General features: G+C 38.2%; 1 protein-coding gene across 3 annotated transcripts in view; it reads left to right on the top strand.

The window, feature by feature from the left end:
- Positions 1 to 21,134, top strand: part of dgki (diacylglycerol kinase, iota) — an 85,184-nt gene that overhangs the window by 21,883 nt on the left and 42,167 nt on the right. For all 3 annotated transcript variants that reach the window (XR_008361460.1, XM_053508628.1, XM_053508629.1), the window contains exon 2: positions 19,087 to 19,195. Coding sequence is in view for 2 of the 3 variants with exons in the window: in XM_053508628.1 (XP_053364603.1) it covers positions 19,087 to 19,195 (109 nt within the window). In the remaining variant the exon portion in view is untranslated. The remainder of the gene's footprint in view (positions 1 to 19,086; positions 19,196 to 21,134) is intronic.

Raw genomic sequence — 21,134 nt, 5'->3', positions numbered from 1 at the left:
AATCATGACCAACTTTTTATTTCTTTTTATTAACACCTTTCAGGTATTTGGATTGTTGTGTCTGGGTCATTCTCAACACTGTTTTACCAAAGTCATTCTATTTTTCAAAAACAAGGTTATCCTGTTGTTGTTCTGTTGTTAAACGTCATCTCAAGGTTGTTACAACCAAATTAGATGTTAGGGTTCCTGCTGTGTTCACTCTTTATAAGATTAAGATATTATGAGGATACTAAACTAAAAAGTGATTAGAGATGAAGATCCAAATAACCATAATTTAAGGGTTGTTTTTGCAGAAAAAGTTTTATTGTCATATGCACAGTAAAGAAACATGCCCCCCCCCCCGTGCAATTAAATTCTTCCTTTGCTGTTCCCCAAAGAATGCCATTAAAAATTTAAAAAAAAAAAAAAAAAAAAAGTTACTTGAACCCTGTTGTTTTTAAATAAAGTGCCCAAACCAAACTATATGTTCTACAATACATGTGGTCAAATTGTGTTTTCAGATATGCAGTCTCGGCCCATTTGACTTAATGCTTGTACTGTAGATTTTTTAAAGCCATATATAGATAACACAGAGGCCTAGAGACAAAATTCTTTTTTTCCATGGTTACATGATCCTAAAGTAATTCAAAGTAATTCGCACTTAATGACTGCCCACTTCTTGATCTAATTTGCAGAGTATACCAAACCAGGGCCGTTTCTAGCTATTGAGAAGTTTGCCAGGGGTTTTCTTATAGAAGAAAGTTCAACATCAGAAGGATGGGGAGGTTTATAATTTATAATAATTAAAGAGGTGGCCAAAACTTTTAAAACAACCATGACATTTAGTGTTTTAGTGACATTCTCTGAATTTTTAAATAAGAACCAAAATAATTAGAATAATTTGTTATTTTATGCAGTGAAATTACCATACAACAATCCATATTTAGTATGAGGTCGTTTATTCTTCAGAATCTGCTGGATCAGATATAGAGTCAAATAGATGTGTACATTACTCTGTTGTCACTCAATCAACCCATGTCTGCTTGATTACTTCTTGAAATCATGTATAGGACTTTACCACAGAAGTTTGCAGTTCTCTTGAGAATTCCCTAGTTCTAGCCATTTTCATGCAGAAGTAAACACCCTGGCTTTAGAAAGGAAAAGTCCTGCCACATAACTAAACCAGCTGATTCTTATTAGCACAACTCTCCCGCCAGATAGGCGAGTACTAATTAGTGACATTACCTGTTTTTTGTGCACAGGGTATAATAGAAGCCATATGTCTTAATACCTTATCTCACACACATATGCGCAAACACGAGAGAGAGATAGAGAGTGATGGCACTGTCCATTATACCAGGATGGCTCAGTTTCTCCAATGCAATGTGAACTCGTCTAACCTCTCTAGTCCTTTCTCTATCTCTCTCTACACAGATGTTTTCTTTTTTTTTCCTTCTCTTTTTCTTATCACTTCATTGCTAAATCTGCTGTTACTGCTGTTTTGGTTCCTTTACTGTCAAAATTACCCAACAGGCTTTAGCAATTCTTATTATGGTCATTCCGGTGAAGCCTATTTTAACAGAACTGAACTGAGGGAGTGACCGAACCCTAACTTGACTATCCAGTCAGTTTACTTTGATTTTTTCTGCTTGAAATAAATCAGCAGGCTGGATTGTATTTCCTAACCGGAGCTTTTCTTGATGCCTTTGTGCATGCGTCTTATTTCTAAAATAATTTCCCCTCCCTCAGACACAGGAAATTTGTATCAGATGAACCCAAAGCACAAAAAATGCGAACAATGAAATAAAATGCAGAAAAAAATGGTCACGTATTAACAATGGGGCACCAAAGGTGTCACAAATGTTTGTCATATATACAGCATTTTCAGTGGACACGTTGTGTGTAGTCCTGGGTTTTGGTCTCTGACGTAAGCAACGTCCCTCTGTATATATGCAGTAAGCAGGTCTCCATGAAAGTATAAAAGAAATATATTTTTTGTGTTCGCGATGCAAGAGTGATATTACTGTTGAAGTGTTAAAGTGGCTGTTTTGACCAGCGGGTTCATATTTAATCTAAAGTAAACACTGGACAGCTCTGAAAAGGTGAGCTTAATGACTTAAGTGTCTGTTGCTAAAATCTGACTTTTAAACCTCAAATTTTTTAAGGAACATCGAGGCGTGGACATTCACAGAGATCTACAGGGCTTCAAACACTGAGCACCCCGACATGGAAAACACACCTAAACAAACAGTGGAGGTGAAAATACAGCCAGTGGAAAATGCAGCAAAAAAATGGAGAAATAAAAAACCATGTACACATATAGAAAAACATTTTTTACTCTTTTGTTGATAGAGAGTTTTTAATTTATAGCCAGGAGACACAGATAAGCCATGTAAACACTCCCACTCTATCATTCATGAGGAGAGGAAGGATTGAGGAAAGGAGGAGGGGAGAGCTAGGTGAGTGGAGACTGAATGTGTGGCACTGTGTAGTCTGGATATAAATATCTATGTGCGGTGTTTTGGAAGGTTGGGGGGAAAAGCCCAAGCTTCCTGTCTGTGCACACCAGACCATCAGGAAGGGAACATGTACACTCGCACACACTCGCACACACACACACGCACATGCACACGCACACACATCCCTATATGCCTATAGACTCTCTCTATCTGGAGTCTCTCTATAAAGGGTCTTGACTTTTAAAACAGATCAATCCAATGAATCTGACATAACAACGCTATCTGAAAAAAGAGGTGCACGTTGGAAAAACAGTAGACAGTAGCGCTAGATAATTGAACTGCCGCTAGGGGGAACTGTATCATATACAGTACATCCACAGACCGTATATAAAGTTGCACTTTTATTCATAGGTAAACAGGCAAGAGGTATTTTTTAGTGGTTTATCGGTATGCAAGAGACACGGCTCAGTACTTTAGGTTTTGAAGTCTTGTTTTTTTTTGTAAAAGTAAAAAAAATTTAAAGAGAAATTTGTTGTCCTTTATTTGTAATTTAACTTCTAAACACAAAAACTAGTAAGCATTGGCAGACTGACCGTAATTCTGAAGGCATAAGGAATACACCGAAATGCACATGTCTTTCTTTTTTAAAAATATCTATGTTTAGGTTTTAAGCTAGGGTTAGAGTTAGTTCTAAGTGGTGCAAAAGTAGTAGCTGCACTGTCTACAACCGATTGTTGTTATAATGGTTCTGTTAAATAATGGATATGTAAAGGATATTCTTGAAACATTATTTGTACTATTTGTTAATGGCGATTGCGATTGACAACTTAATCAACCCTTATTTTTCCACAGATTAAATTGGGAGCATGTTCTTTATGACATGAAATGCCACCACAAAAGAGGTCAAGCTTGGTTTTTCTCGTCACATTCAAGTTTTTTTGTTTTTTATGTAATGATGTCATATCAACAGACACACAATTATAGAATTAAAAGCACACAATCGTATAGTTAAAAGAGTTGTACTGTATATACAAGTGTGTATGTTTGATACCTGTGACTTTTAGCTTATTCATTTCTGGTCTGATCGGATGTTGAATGTTAAAAAAAAAAATCTAAATCTAAAGTGATGCGATTGGCATGTGCTGCATGTAAACAGAGAATTCAGGAATCGAGAGGGAGTGTTGATGTCACAACATCATCTAAACAGAACCCTTCCCAAGTACACAGTTCGAGACCACCTAATCCACTACTCAAGACCTTGATGTCAAATGAACTTGGACCCGTTGCAGAGTCCAAAGATTAAACCTGTGCGTGCGTGTTGCTCTGAGATTGAGTGGTATCCCATCTGATGCGAGTTCTCCCACCTTGGGCACAGGGTTGGGTTATTGATCCCGATCATGACACTGAAGAGAACAACTGGTTTGGTTTAGATGAACAGATAAATGAATGGTATACAGTACGTCACAGCCTGTGTTGTGGAACATGTTTTTGTGCAGAAGTGCGTACTCTTTAAATCAGTAAAACATTTTTGAATGCACCTGGCAACAGTAAGACTCAGTATGCAACAAAAAGCTTCAACATGATGCCTGAACCCCAGCAGAGGGTAGGAAAGGCATCTCCTGTCTGTTTCTCTCAGTTTTGTGATTATTGTGCTCCATTGCTGTGTTAGCAAAGGCCTGCATTCACTGAATTCATTAAGCTGGAATAATGGCATGCAGTGAGGATGTGATTATCATTTTAGTTAGTTAGGAAGCTGCTTGTCACTTTACTACAGATGCTATCTGGAGCTTGGAGCACGAAAGTGTTAGAAAAGGCATCCATTTTAATAGGATGATTTGATTCCGTCTCTTGCTTTGTACGGACATATATACACACACACACAAGAAAAGTACGTTTTTTAAGCAACTGAAAGCGGTGAAAGGTTTCATTTTGACTACTAACATTCAAGATATTAATTAGAACCCTGTTTAGCTGCATTAGTGCTAGACTGAATGGTAAATCCTAAGTGGATGTCAACATACATGAATTTGTGTGAGTGTAAGAGCGCAAATAGTAATGTGTTACTTGTGTAGAGAAAAAAAAGAGAGGCTTGGTAGTATTTTGAAGTGAAAATGCTCCCCACAAGGTTAAAACATACATCCCATTTCTGCATCCTATGACCTGGTGACAAGTTTTTCATATGGCGTTACAGTGGCTTAGTGGTTAGCACTGTCGTCTTGCACCTCCACTGGAGTTTGCATGTTCTCCCTGTGCTTGATGGGTTTCCTCCAGGTTCTTCGGCTTCCGCCCACAGTCCAAAAACATGCAGATTAGGCTAATTGCCCTTTCCAAATTGCCCTTTGACTGTGATGGTCCCAGCCCGGTCATACAAAATAGGAATAAATACAAGGGTCACCATTGGCCTCCACAGTCTCTAGTTGGACTACAGAGATTCGTAGATGTATGGATGTGTGTATTTACAGTATATACAGTATATAGTCAGCCAAAAGAATATATACACACACTTCAGGAAAAGAAAAAACTTATATAAATATTCTAAACATTATATGTTAATATATATATTATAGTTTTATGATAGAATTATTAATATTATATTAATGTAATGTACACCATACTATATTTCATTACTTGAAGTATGTATAATTGTTTTGGGCTGACATACATATATATATATACACTCAGCAAAAAAAGAAACGTCCCTTTTTCAGGACTGTGTATTTCAACAATAATGTTGTAAAAATCCGAATAACTTTACAGATCTTCATTGTAAAGGGTTTAAACAATGTTTTCCATGCATGTTCAATTAACCATAATCAATTAATTAACATGCACCTGTGGAATGGTCGTTAAGACCTTAACAGCTTACAGAAATAAGGCATTTAACCAGAAACACACCAGGAACACACAATCCCTCCATCAGTGCTCAGACTGTCCGCAATAGGCAGTCCATGAGGAGGAGATGCACTGCAGTACTTCAAGCAGCTGATGGCCACACCAGATACTGACTGGTACTTTTGATTTTGAGCCTCCCTTCATTCAGGGACACATTGTGAAACATTTTTAGTTTATGTCTTATGGTGTTGACTCTTTTAGTGTTCATACAAATATTTACACAATACGTTTACTGAAAGTAAAAACAGTTGAAAGTCAGAGGACGTTTCTTTTTTTGCTGAGTATATATATATATATGTGTGTGTGTGTGTGTCTGTGTGTGTCTGTGTGTGCAGGTTCCGTCTGCACATATGTTTTTCCTGCCATTGTAAGTGGGAGGATATCAGATTGCAATGACACCATCAAGGGGCAAAATGAAAAAAGAAACATGTCTCCATCCCACATAAAATTACTCAGTCTCCTCACACACACACACACACACACACACACACACACACACACACACACACACACACACGCATGCTTGCATATACAGCAAGGTCATGTGGTGGTCTGAACTCTTATCTGGACATGATAAATTCTTCCAGTATTGACACATACATACACGTGACACACACACACATAAATACTGGTAGCAAAACAGATAAAAAAAGTTTATTGCTTTTAATTGATTACTATGGAATGATGTCATGAATGTGTCACGAAAAGTTTATCTGCAGTATGATTGTCAGGGGTACTCTTAGAATAAACAAATATGCAGTTAATTAATTAGTAATGCATGACAGGCTGTTTCAATATTTAGGTTTAAATTTAGCCGACAGTCCTTGAGTTTGACATCTGGAATGTAAAAATTAAATTAGAAAACAGAATACTGTGGTCGGAGAAAGAGGAAACCTAATTTTAAATTGTGTGGATTATAAATATGTGAAAACTGAGAGTTTATAAATATTAACTGCTGCAGATTAACATCCTGTCTGTGTCAGGTCACAATGTGGGAACACTTACCCGTGTTTAGCTTCTCAGGCTTATTGATTACTGCCTAAAGACTATTTCAGGACCTTCCGCTCTCACTCACTTAATGTCTTGCCATTATTTCTAACTGCCTCACATTATTGCTGCATTACACAAGAGGATAAGGGCCACTATTATTAAAAAATAATAGTTATGAGTTATGATTTACACTTTTTTCTCATAGTTTTCTCATATACTGTATATCACATACATGCGCTTGCAGCCACACAACCTGCACTACGCTCATTGTCTTTGAATTTTGAGACATTAGAGCCATTTGATGCCAAATAAATGGCACTGTTGCATTATTATCTGTTAAATTTGTATAGAAATGATAATTATGGCAGACGACGGAGATACGTGCTGCTCAGTAAAATGTTCACGTCTTGTATTAAAAGTTAGTTTGTACTGTTACGCTTGGTTTTTAAGTAAGAAAAGTATATGATAGGAAATGGGCTACATTTAATTAATTATTAAACTTTAAAAAAATGGTTTAACATCAGGGAAAAATGTAATACGGAATTAGGATATTTATAAAAATCATGATGTTTATCGAACCGGCACATCTTATAATAATATCCGGTGACTGGTGATTCCCATCCTTATAAATACACACACACACACACACACACACACACACACACACACACACACACACGCACACACAGTGGGTATGGAAAAGAATCACCCCCCTTTAAAATAATCACATTTTATTGCTTTGCAGCCTGAAATGAAGACAGACTTTTTTTTGTTTGTCTGTTTGTTTGAATCAAGACATCCACAGAAACTGCTGCGAGGTGAAAAATCGCTAATAAAAATACTGTTTTTTAGTTGCTTTCTTATACAACATTTAACTTTAGTTTTCCAAAGGATCTGCAGTCTATCCTGGGAACACTGTGTGTGAGGTGGAATCACACCATGTATTGGGCAAAGCAATATGCACCCACCTACTGGCAATTTTTTAAAGTCAGGAGAAAAACTCAGAATCCAGAGAAAACCCACATGGACACAAGTAGAAGATGTACTGTAAAACACCACAGGCACCTAAACTCAGGAAAAAAATCATTGACTTTCTGTCAAGCATTAGGTAGCAGTAGGCCATAGTAAGTATTTTTAAAGCACTAAAAGAATTTGCAGGGCTTTTTTAGATAGCCTACTCCTCTACATGGAACCCTCTCTAAAAGACACTTGGGTTTTACAGAAAGTGACACAGAGAAGAATAATAGGTTTTAGGTTTAATTTTTTTTTTTCTGTAAGCGTTTGGTGTTTTAGGAAATAAAAGCCATTTATACTGTAATGTTCTGGCTGCTTTGGAAATGTAACTGCAGTGCCCTGTCTTGATCACAGCGCTGAAGACTGCATGTAAACTGCATCGTCAAAGTCAGGGTTAGATCACAGGGTTTAAGCACTAAACCCTGACCAAGTAGGTGGTTAATCTACTGTAAGTAACTTAGACCAGAAGCTTTAGCTAGAAGTCCGCATGTACAGCATGAAACTGCACTGCAGCACACTGTACTGTACCCACATACACATGTATGCCCATCTCTTCCCCGATACAATGACTCATATTCAACTTAGTGAGCAGCGCAGGCTTGTGCTGCACTCTTATTTTCTTAATCTAGCATCGACACAGTGAAGTTTGTAGATTGGCGCCGAGGTAAATGCCAGCATGCTTTTAGAAAGGTGACTGCAAGATCTCTGAGACAGCTGCTTCAATGCTGATGTCAGCAGCACATCTCTTCCAGACAGCTTGTGTGGGAGTGATCTCAATAATGCACTTCACTTCAGCACTGGAGTTCCTGCAACTTTCCTCTTTTCCAGCAAGTGCACTTTTTCACTTTTTCAACCCTTTCTCAGTGTCGAGCACTTCAAGAAGAACTTTCCAAGCTTTTTTCATCATCAGTAACTAATATAAGGCACTCTCTCACTTACACTTCTAACAGAAGACAATTTTGGAAGCGTCAGAACAGGGGTGATCATAAAAGTCACCCTCCAGAACTGATGTGTTCAAACTGCCCGCTAAAACTTTGCAGTGATAGGCCATAGGGACATGCATATGACAGCATGTCTCACACCCTCTCCTCAAGCACACTTATCACGTGTGAGTGTTGGTTGTAGCATGTCTTTAAGCTGCTGATAAACAGTATATGGACATAACTCTATTACCCATAGTGAGGTGGAAGCATTGTGAAGCGGTAAGCTTCTTAATATAGTAAGGATGCTTCGGACCATTTGGATCATTGAAATCTGCCATTTAAAGTGTTTTATTTATTGTGTATTTACTTTCTATAGTAGTAAAAAATATTCCACAAATAAAAATAAGATCTGATAAAGTATCCTAAACTCCTAAACTATTCTGAAAAGCTTTTCTTAACTAGCGTTTAGCTCTTACACACGCCGAAACGCTTGTAAAATGAAACTGTTCTACTATAGTCACTCGTTAGAATGTGCAGTACATGGAACAAAACATGAATGACAGTGAATAACAAATCACAACACTGCCCCAAACACTTTTAAATAAACACACCAATCAGGGCTACTGATTAATAAGCAGCGAGGGCAGGAATTTCTTTATAAATATTAGAATTTCTGCATTTTTCAGTCTATTCCTCTAATCATACAGAATGTGTACAGCTGTCCTGCATAGTCGCCCACTGTCAGCCCGCATGAATGGAGCGGTTGGGTAAACCAGGGCTGTCTCGGCCAGAGCTGTTAACTTCTCTACATTTCGGACTGCGTTATTATTTTTGTTATAATGGTTTTAGTCTTTTACTTTTGCAGATTAAAGCTGGAGCCTTTTGAGGGTTATAGATGGTTGAGTGAGGGTCAACTTACAAGATTTAGCTGCTGCCACCTTTAAGGATAACTTATCATGCTCCAGATTTTCACAGTGCGTTGTTCTTAAGTGTTGAATAAGATTTGTTGTGTTAAAGCTGCCAGATGTTCCCCTCATGTGGTTGTGCTTAAAAAAAAAATTCTTGCAAATTTGATGTCTTGGTAATTTATTCCCTTGGTAATATTTATCATCACAATAATATGTTTTATGTGATTAACCAGTTGAGAAACACCCAATCTGTAAATGTAGAATAAAATAACCTTGTTACTCTACTACTTAGTGTTAAATAAAATAAAATAAAAAATAAATATATTTATACAGTTTATACAGTTTAGGCTACATTTTTAAATTAGATGGGCTCTCAAATTTTATCATAATTGGACAAAAGTAGGAGGTAAGGTGTATAATTATTCAGGATTAACAAAGATCTTAGAAAAGCTAAAAAACCTTGGGTCTTGCTTTCAGATAAATGATGTGGCGCTGCATAATGCGTCTAAATGATTAAATAAAGCTGTAGCAAAAACTTCACTTTTCTAAACTCATTTGAAGTTCTGCTATTTTATTTAAATGTCCAATGGCAAATTGTACTTCCACGTATCCCACCCTGATATTACCTGACCCCTTGTTAGAAGGACCTCCTGCTGTTTCTGAAAGGTCATTTCAGAAAAAAAAAACAGTGTTGATGAAGAAAAATAAACACTTTTGTGTAGCACAGGATTTTCCAAAGAATGTTCTGGTCTACTGTTTCTGATGTTATAGACTGTACATTATGATGTACCAGAATACCATAAGGAACCGAACCACAGACAGAAGAACTAAGCACTAAGTCAGACATCCTGAGAAACAGAGGAGTGAAAACACAACATTTTTGTGCTTTGAAGTGTAACTTTGTTGCCTGGTGTGGTGATTCATAGCATGCCTAGGTATGTGTATCTCTTCAGGCATTTGATAAAAGCAGACTGATTGAATTAGCACTAATTACACATCTGCCTCTGGTACTGATGTAAAGAGTGTGTGTTACTGCCATGGCAGCGTGGTGTAAACGGATTACCTTTAGAACTTTTATCTCATGTTTTTTTCCACCTTTGCTTGTGCCAAAGCTTAGATTTTAGTCACAACATTGTCGAAGATTTTAGGCGGATTAGACAGATGTATTATTTAAAATGCAGACAGATGTAAACAAAACATCTGAAAACAAGAATCACACACATGGACTATGGACACGAGGCAAAAACATGCAGGCAACGAGCAATACTGACATGCAGTAGATAAATAAAAATGATAGTGTTTGTGCTGATACAGGTCATTATGCCAAAATTTATTTTGGTAGTGGTACTCTATTGTAGCCAGCAGGGGATGTGATGTCGTCCAATCAGAAGTGGCACGAGATCTAAAGTGGAACATAAGATTAAGGCTAATGGGGGAGCAAAGTCCAAGGTGGATCCAAACAGGGGAGGGAGGTGTAATGTACACCATTTACATTTATAACATTTGGCACACACCCTTATCTGGAGTGACTTACATTTTTTACATTATTATGCATCTGAACAGTTGAGGATTAAGGGCTTGCTTAAGGACCCAACAGTGGTAACTTGGTGGTGCTGGGGTTAGAACCTGGGACCTTCCAATCAGTAGTCCAACACCTTAACTACTGAGCTACCCCACCAGGAAACATGAGAGAGGAGTTAAGTTCTTCATGAAGCCAGAAGAGGGAACAACATCCTCCATGAGGCCAAATGGGGAATGACATTTTCTTAAAAATAATGAGGTAGCAACATCATCGTTGTCGCAAAAGCGGAGCAACAATGGTGGGGAGAAGCAATGTCCTCAGAAGAGCAATAAGGCAGAGGAATCCTTAGCCAGGTGGGAAAGCAGAACAACATCCAAATTGGAGCCTGGTGGCATGGTGATGTCCGATGCAGAGCTAGAAGAGAGAGTGATTCCTATGGAAACGCCCTGAGCTAAAATAGCTTCCTCTGTCACTCAAGAAAGCTGAGTTACTTCTCCAGCTGAAAAGGGAGGCAGAGCAACATCTTCTGTGGAACCAGATGGGAGAACAACATCCTCAATGGGACAGATAGTGTGGCAGATGGGTCTTTCTAGGTTGGAGAGATGGGTACCTGAGGGAATTGAGTCATTTCAGCATGCAAGTCATTTAAGGGCATTTTTATTTATATTAAACACAGCTGGTGTAGCCACTAAATACTCTGCTGGTTATATAATTATTTAGAATACCTGAGCTTTTGGTGTGGACGTGGGAGTGCAGTATTGTGCGTATTTAAATATTTTGTACAAAAATGGAAACCTGTTTTTTTTTTTTTTTTTTATGTAGCTATGATTATTTTTATAAATGTAGAATGTGAGCGAAAATGGTGGGAGGTGTAGGGTTTTCTAAAGGTTTTATTCTGAAACTGTAGGCAGAGGTGTGGTGAAGTGTGTAGTATGAGGAGAACCTGAAGATGAGGTTTTGCTGATCAGACTGTTAAAGGCAAACCCCATCACTGTGAACACACTGAGCCACTTTAGAAGGCAGATAAAAAAAAAACCACTTAGGGTCTTAAACAGAGGTATAATAACTTAACAAACCAGTGATGATGGTGATATTGTTGTATTTGTTTGGATTGTGGGTTGCTGGATGAAATCACTAGAAATGAGCTGCAGTGAGCTACAGTATGGACAGGGACAATTCCCTCTGGCCTTATCGGTCACACTTACTTCCATAGTCTACTGCCAGGGTGAAATGTTTCAATGTCTTGCAAGTGTCAGTCTGGCCATGCTAACTGCTCTTGCAGTGTTAAAAATTCCCTGTCATACATTTTCTGTTGTTGAACCAAGCAAATGATATCGCCTTGCTCATGTGTAAATGTTCAGCAAGCTGCAGGTTAGCTTATTATAAATGAGGCTGCCATGAGGGTGATTATCACCTCAGCCAAAGATATTAGCCGTCTTGGACTATTTTTGGTAACATTTGCCTTGTTACCAGAAGAATTCAAGTTCAGGTCAATAGTTTAGGAACAGATATTATGTGATAATTGCAATAACATCTGCATAAGCTCATTTGTTTGAGGATTTTGCAACTCATTGACTCATCTTGGTCATTTTATGCGCAACATTTTTCTTCTTACCAGTTTTAAAAGCTCTTTAATTAGAATAATCATTTTCAATAAAAGTGAATCTGAGCCTGACAGGTAATGTATACTAATTCGATTAACTTAATAACGATACCTCAATATAACAACTCTGTGAATTTGGGTTTAGCTGACAAATATTTGCCAAACTATACACATAAATCTACAGTATGTGGCTGAGATTAAAATGACAAATGACCCTTAAACATAGTTAAGCAATACTACCCGCCAGTAATTAGAGGCTAATTTAGGATGTGTATCATTGTACCAGGTAAGATTGTCTTGAAGAAAGTTAACTGGGTTGCATAATGAATCTTAAAATAGCCTCAGCACTATGCTGGAAACGATCCTTCGGGTTGCCTTTCAGTGAGTGACGTTTCACTGATGGTGCTGAGAGATTCTCCCAGAGCTCCGGTGACACCCACCATCAACCTCCCCGCTCTCAGGTATCTGGCATCAGGTCTCACCTACACGCTGGGATGGGGAGTGTGTGTGCAAGTATGCTGGAATGAAGCCTTGGTGAGGTTCTTGTACACTCAGGACTTTGCACAGTGTCATTCATGGCTGTTGCGTTCATCTCTGGAACAAGTGAGAAAGGTGAGAGAGGAGAGGTTCCTCAGTGCAAATGAGTAAAAGGAAGGTTCTGTGGTGGTGAGTCAGTGCTGTCCTACACAATGTCTCTGGTAACTGAGTGTCAACTTTCTGCTTTAATGATTGTGGTTCAGAAGTCAGGACCTGAAATTGATCCCTGGAGCTCTGAGCCTCCACGGTGGTTTACAGTGAGGCAGCTGAAGTTTGCTGAATGTATCTAGATAGATAAGAAATAGACTATGCAGGAAACAGAGATCGGTGTTGCGGACGCTGCTTTGAGATTTTAACCTGTCAATCTACAAGGCACTCATACTGTAGTTTAAGGGTTTATAGATGGTGAACTCACGAGTTATAGAACTCATGTAAAGTTTATAAAAGGTGACATTATACATTAAAACATCGCCAATGCGCCCTATCCAGACATCTGCCAGTGGCAACTGTCCACTCCTAAAATAGTAAAAAAATTAAATAAAGATTAAGATTAATGTCATATTTCATTCATTAATGATGTTAGGGATTTTATTGTTTTTCTTTTTTAAAACTTATCCAGTACGTAACACACAGGCCCTAGTTAGAACTTTTTCTCACTCGATGCCTGTCTAAACGCTGCCTTGATGCTTGATAGACTGTCTAAATGCTGTTGTGTAAAATTTGGGAGCTACCATGGGCTTTATACCATAACATGATTTTTCTTTTCTTTTTTTTTTTTTGCATTAGTAAACCATTTGTGACAAAAAGCAGCAAAAACTAAATTAACCAAAAATCATCAAAGCAACATATCCAGAGATAGTCCGATCCACAATTTTTTTTTCTTCCTCCTGGCATTATGCAGCTACTCCCTTAACTGGAATTATTTCATATAACATTGAATTAAATAGCCACATTTGTAATAAAATTAGTTATAAGTCATAATAAAATTAAGAAAAGTAGAACCTAAAAAGACCAGTTCCCACTGAGTGAGCAGACTACAGAGGGAGGATGAGAGGGATCAGATCATATTACAGAACGTGGGCAGTCAATTGACATAAAAGAACCGGACGAGCTCACGGCCCACGCAGAGCAATGCTCCCTAATTGCCTGAGACAATGCGCGTGAGGACAGAGATTACCATGCTCACAGCAAGATGGCCTTAAATACACCGCTGGGCCTGCTGTGTCGGACTGTTGCTATGGTAACCCAGAAGGGGTAGCATGACTGCAAGGTATGATGGGAAGTGGAGGGGGAGAAAACACAATAGCTTCTAAATTGAACTCATAGCTTCACACATTTACTTTCTTTTAGCATCTCTCTCTCTCTCTCTCAAATTCAGGTATGTGTCTCCTTCAATAAGTGTCTTTTTGCACCAAAGTCGTGTAAGGTGCAGTTCACTTCATACAGGCTTGCTGTGAAATGTTGTACCCGTGCACATTCTGATTGTAATATTCATTTGAGAAGTGAGATCAGTGTCATCTATGATGGTACTGGAACTAATTTTTTTTATTTTTTATTTTTTAGATTGCTGTCCTCCCTATCGCTTCTTTTTTCCATTTCTCTCTCTCTCTCTCTCTCTCTCTCTCTCTCTTTCTCAGCAGCCATGTGACATCTCTTTTCTGCACTTGCTTTCTCTTTGACCTCCTGTCTTGCACTTGGTTGCTTGTCTGAGGCTAAAGTATAGAATATCTTTTTCTAATGAGCTGTGTATTCTGACCTACAGTGAAACCTTTTCGTACAAATTTCTTGACTAGTCTTTTGACTCTACATTAATATCACAAGTGATAATCCCAAAAAGTTTCCTTATATCGAAATCATTTTAGCAATCGTTTGCTAAAATTATGCAGAAAATTTAGGAACATTATGCCACATTTATTAAGCTGGATAGGAACAAATTTATTTATAAATCATTTGCTGAAGCATTTACACAATGAATATTATTTACATAAAATTTTTGTTTCTTTAAAACCTCAACAAGGACAAAATTGTATCCTATAAATTTTTACTCAATGTGAACCATAATTGCTGTGAAATTGGTGTAAGTTTGTGCAATTATAATATTAACTATACAAATATGTGCACATTAGCACTGTCACTGCCTTCAATCAGTTTATTGTAAACCAGGATTTTTTTTTTTTATACAAAGAAATATTGATTTTTTTTGTATTTATATACACATTATAGTATATGTGTGTGTGGTGTGTCAGGATGAGTGTACATACTGTATAGACATACTGTATATAAGCCTAGGACGGTATCTCGGTCAGGAGTGCATAGCCTTTTTGTCGCTTGTGTTAGTGTGTGTCTATTAAAAATTTACTACAGCTGTCTATAGTGTATCATTATTATATTTTTTCGAGGTGCAAATTTTTTAATTCGGAACTGGGAGGCTGTATCGCCCCAAATTTTGCATAATAATATAATAATAATAATAATAATTATAATAATAATATTAATAATAATAACACACCGTATTTCAAGTTATGAGGATTTTTTTGGTAGTTCTGAATCAAAGCTCCAACACGCCCCTTGACTTACTCACAATCCCAGAAATCACAAGTGTGCCATTGCGCCCCTACTTCACAATTTTTCTTGGAATTGTATATATTATTGATACCATGGCATGATTATGATAGCTGTTATAAATATGCTTAGCCATTAATTAACCATGGGTTTGCAGTACTCACGTACCTGTTATGTTATGGACAGTAGTAGCAGTATGTAAGACAAGTTATAAATCGCTAATTCCTCTCATTTTAAGCAAACATGGGCAATTTTGGTATGGTATAGTATCCGCTGTCATTTTTTCTTGAGCTATCTGTTTTAGATCAGGTCAAGGTGATGTGGTGCACGTCCGAATCTGAATTTGCCTTGGGTATTAGGAAGGGCTCCGGCCCGGAGGAAGGCTGCTGGTTTCCTGCAAGGGATGTCCTGGACCATGCTCTCTCATTACCTTCCAAACAGAGATTTTAGACTGATTATTATTCTTAGTCTATGACCTAGTGAACCCGTATCAGGATGTATCATTGATAGAGACTTCAAAGCCACTCTGGATAAGAGGGTCCGCCAATTATCATAAATGTAAGTGTTATATAAAGGAGAGAATGCTTGATACGTTCTTTAATTGTGGACTTCAGGTTTACTGACTTAGTCCTGTCTAGTGTATGCCTTTTTTTAACGAATCACCTGAAGTTTAGAATGCCTAGGTTTCTTAGCATTACATAATTCTTGTACATGATAAAATGCTTTATTTTTTATTTGTGAGAGTGCAGGCTGTCTGAAGGCATCGCTGGAGGAGTTGGCATAAAAGAAAGGTGCTCAATGTACACAAACAACTACTGTATAAATACAAGGTGTGCTTTAATGTGTAAATTCTAAGGTCATCTGATTAACTGCATATAATTGACTGTACAGAAAAAGTTTTAAAAATAAAGAATTTGAAAGTCAGCTAAAATGCTTTTATTGTGTATGATGACTTAATCAGTTTTATTGGCTAATTGACCATATGACCAAGCCTTTTGTGTGTGTGTGTGAATGTACGTGCAATGACTAATTGACGTCACAGTGGCATTTTTCCAGCATGTCTGTCAACCCCTGTTTTGCTATTTTTAACTTTGAGGCAGAAGGTGTGTGTGTGTGTTGGCCCGTAACTGGATTCTCCTCTGTTCTCTTCGAGGCGGATAATTTTAGACTAGCAGTTGAACATTTCAGCAGGGTGTCGGGTGTCGATCCCACCTCCCCGTGTGTGTCCCGTGTGTGTTTTTGTCTTCTCTCTGTCCTTCCTTTAATTGTTTCATACGTGGTTCAATTATTCGTAACTGTTTTCAAAGAGCAGCTGATGGCTGTTTCAGATGAGCGCGGAGATGAGCAGACTTCCTTATTGAAACTGGATGTCGACATCTAAACCCCAGCACTTTCTGCCTTCAGTACACATGTATAACAATGGAGTTTTATATGTTTCTGGAAGATGCATAAAATTTCAGCTGTTTGTTTAGGACCTTGTATTTACTGTATTAGTCTGTAATGAGCTTTGGTACCGGGGCTGATGTTGGTTGCGAGCACTGGTTTAGAAGAGACCCTATTTATTCTTTTACAATAAGATCTATAGAGAAAGTTAATTTCTTAAATGGATGTGAGGTATTAAGTCACATAGATACATGGATCTACCCGTCGATCTTTTGTCCTACCCTCATCTCTGAAACGTGTGAGTGTTGGGTCATGACCGAAAGCAATACAAGCGGCTGAAATGGGTTTTCTGAGAATGAGAAGCTCAGTCATCTGTGAGAAACTCAGAGTAGAACTTGCTGCTTCTTTGTGTTGAAAGAAGTCAGTTGAGGTGGTTCAGACATCTGGTGAGGATGCCACCATGACGTGTCCCTAGGGAGGTGTTTTTGGCACTTCCAGCTGGGAGAAGGCCACGGTGCAAACTGAGGACTAGATGGAGAGATTATATCTCCAAAGTGGCCTGAGAACACCACGGAATCCCTTCAGTCAGAGTTGGTTGATGTGGTCGGGTAAAGGGAAGTTTGTGGTTCCCTGCTGGAACTGCTACCCCCGCAACCTGACTTGAGATAAGTGTTGACGATAGATGGATGGATGGATGGATGGATGGATGGTTTTCCATTATGGCTAACAGAGTGCAGTAGGTAAAGTGTATCATTTTTTCAATTTTGACAAAAAAAAAAAACTGTTGATAAATATCTGTCTAATCTTTTAACAAAATTGGGAAAGTTTTAATCCCAAACACTGTTAAGTTAAGCTTTTATTTGTCACATATACATTACAGAACAGTGAAATTACTTCTTTGTATATCCTACCGTCCCTGGGGTCAGCCATGATACAGCGCCCCTGGAGCAGATGGGGCTAAGGGCCTCGTTCAAGGTTTGAGCCCCAGCTCCACCAGTGGCAAACTGGTGGAGCTGGGGATCAAACTGCCCACCTTCCTATCAGTAAGTCAGTGCCTTTACCCTCTGAGCCACCACTGCCCTTCTTGTTTTAAAGCACTAAGCACTTTAACACAATCCAAGCTAGTTGTGATAGAGAAACGTGCGTTTTTCTTCGTTATAAAATCTTGTTGCTAGTAACGTTCTTTTTAGGGATAGCAGGAAAGTCCTGGTGTCAAAATGAGGCTACGGCTTCATGGAATCCTCATTTAAATATTCTAAACATGGTTTTAGAATGTAAACAAGGCCCACCTTGTAATCAACAATGCACCGGCCATATCTCAGCAACCTTGATATCACAGTGTAGCTTATTGCACCAGGAATAATATAAGAAAATGTGCCATGCTCAAATCAACCAAAATATGACTTAACACACAAACACTGATTATAAACACAAACTATCCAGGATCATATCTGTCTCTCTATCTTCTCACAACCTGGCAACAGAACATAGCCGAGAGTTGCCGTGGTTACTAGTTAGCACAGAACACCTTATATCATGGTATTGCATCAGTAATGGAAAAATGGGATTAAAAACAAGCCCTAATTGTATTTTTTTTATTTAAGCAGTCTAGGATTTGTAGCACTGTAAATAGATTTTCCAGTGTGGTCTCAGACTTTTGGTTCTTACTGTACTGCATTGGTTTTTACAGTGAGATTTCCAATATAAATTGAGAAAGGTCGGTATGATGATGGGTCGTGAGACGGCAACCATGAGAGAAAGACAGGCCGGGAATACTAAAAACATGATGCTGACTCATATAACACACACACACACACACGCAAACACACATGGGGGCCCAGAACAGAAACAGCTCTTCTGTTGTCGGCTGTTTAATACCATATGAGGCAGAGCGTCTCCTACATGCAATGAATGATGGGAGTTTGCCTGGCAAACAGACTGGACAGCAGATTGGTGTGGATCTTTCTGACTTTGGCAGATGCCAAGGATGGACAATGTGTGTGTGTGTGTGTGTGTGTGTGTGTGTGTGTTATCCATTTCTCAGTGTTATCAGGAGCACTTCTTGCATTACATACCATCTGATCTCAAGTCTTAGCACTTTCTCCAACCCTTATGTTTAACTGTGGTTTTTTTTTTCTGTAACTATCTCATGTTTTGTGTTACAAGCTCCACAAAGGGTTTCATACTTTATATGACAGTCTTCTGTGTTAACACAAAACACACTTTGCATTCAGCGTGAAATGTAAGAAGAATGTATGATCGGCTCAGAGTGTGCCTAGCTGAAAGTGTGTGTTCTTCCTTGTGTGTGATGCAGGAAAGCTATATCTCGCTCAGGCCTGCAGCACCTGGCCTCAGTCCAGAAGCCTCTCCCTGCTGTGACTAACGGACCAGCCAAGGAGCTGCGTGCCACCATCGACTGGAGTGTGAGTCACACACACACTCTGTTTTTCATGCCTCCTCATACTACACACAGATATAGCTCTGCTCTAAATCTGAGACATTAAATGTGCAACATTTTTTATTTAAGTGTTAGTAACACAAGGGGCCTTAGAAATGTGTATTAGTTATAAGATAGTTATATATGTTTCTATTGATTTAGGTTCATAAATACTATACTGTATTTATATTATGGAAGTTCATTATTTTGACACAGGTCATGTGAGTTACTGTACACTGCCGTAGCATTCTTGTCTGCTCTAACCTCTCTCCTCTAAACTTATAACAAGGTGTTTCTTCACACATGACTAAAGTTATTCTGTTTTTTCATGCTATTCTCTGTAAACTCCTGCGAGTGTTATGTGTAAAAAAGATTCAGGTCAGGAATCTCTAAAATATTCAGAGCAATCTGTCTAGCACAACAGAACATGCCACGGTCAAAGTCATTTTGGTCTTAATGTATTTTTTAGATTCTGATGGTTGTTGTGAATATTAACTAAAACACGACCTTGGCTGTATGATTCTAGATTGTTTTGCTGCCACAGGATTGGACGATTAGATAACTGCAAGAATTGTGTAGGCGTGCAAGCATTAAGAATAAAACGGCCAGTGGATGCATGCGTTATTTTAATGTTTTACAAACAAACGTAGAAGATTTAAGCAGAAGGGATGCAGGTAAGGATGCGTCGATCAATCAAAATCGGACGACAATTTAATTTTTATACGATTGTGTAAACGGTCGTCCCTCAATTAGCTGATCACATAAACCAATACTATTGTGATGACGTGAAAAACGAAATCAACATTTCTTCGTCCAAGTCAAAGTTTTTAAAAGATGTCAAATTTGCAATATGCAGTTTTTTCTAAAACACAACCATGTAGGGGAATCTTCACCAAAAGCTTTAACACAACAAACCTTAAGCCGCACCTTGCTGCTTAGCTTTTTCTCATCATAATATGACCAGAGCCAGCAGCAAACTTTAATGTGTGTCTGCTTGTGTTTGTGTGTGTACATGGCACAACATCTCCAGGATTAAATGAACATCTAAAGTCATTAAGGATAATTTAGGACTGTAGGTGTTAATTCAAGGCTGGGTGTTTTCCTGTTGTGTGTGTGTGTGCGCGTGTTGTGTGCCTGTCATTTTTAATGGAGTGTGAATTTTTCATTTCAGCTACAATTGTGTAATACTTTGTATTGTGTGATATGGCTACAGTTTAAGATGAAGTATTTTCGCTTTTTCCTGTGTGTGTGGATGTACAGTACCTCAAAGGTTTGGACATAACTTCTTACTTCATGGTTTTTCTTTATTTTTATAATTTTTAATAAAAGTCTATTCTTAAAGTAATGATGGACTGTCTTTTCTCCGTACTTAACTGCGTGTTTCTTGCCATAATATGGATTTGTACAGTAGTTGTAGTAACACTAATAGAGCTATTGATCTCTGTACTCACCCTTCCTGTGCATTAGACAACTGATGGTCTAAAGCAGAAATTAACTCTTGACACACATTGTGAATCTGATGAGAGAATGCCATCAGTGCACCAAACTGTCATCAATGCTAAATACAGCTACTGCGGATCATTTTTAAATATTAATCATATTCTTAATTGTTTACTCCTGTAAACATCACTCCATACTCTCCATGTTTAGATGTTGTTAGTAATAATGTACAGTGATAAAAATAATAAAAAATAAAGAAAACCCACTGAAGGAGGAGGTGTGTCCAAACTTTTGACTGGTAGAGTACTTGTTGGTGATGTTCCTGTGTGTGTGAGAGATCATGCTAATCGTATGCATATTCAGCCGTTACTGTACCTTCGGCTGTAACACTCAGGCTGACGTGAGTTTCTCCTGCTTGTGCTGCAGTGAACAAAAGAAACAGATTATGTAAAAAGAGACCGATTTTATCGGATAAATCTTGCATT

Source organism: Clarias gariepinus, chromosome 12 (genome assembly GCF_024256425.1).
Source record: "Clarias gariepinus isolate MV-2021 ecotype Netherlands chromosome 12, CGAR_prim_01v2, whole genome shotgun sequence".
In the NCBI taxonomy this organism is placed as follows: Eukaryota; Metazoa; Chordata; class Actinopteri; order Siluriformes; family Clariidae; genus Clarias; species Clarias gariepinus.
The sequence above is the reverse complement of the archived record's forward strand: the minus strand, read 5'-3'. Positions and strand labels throughout refer to the sequence as shown.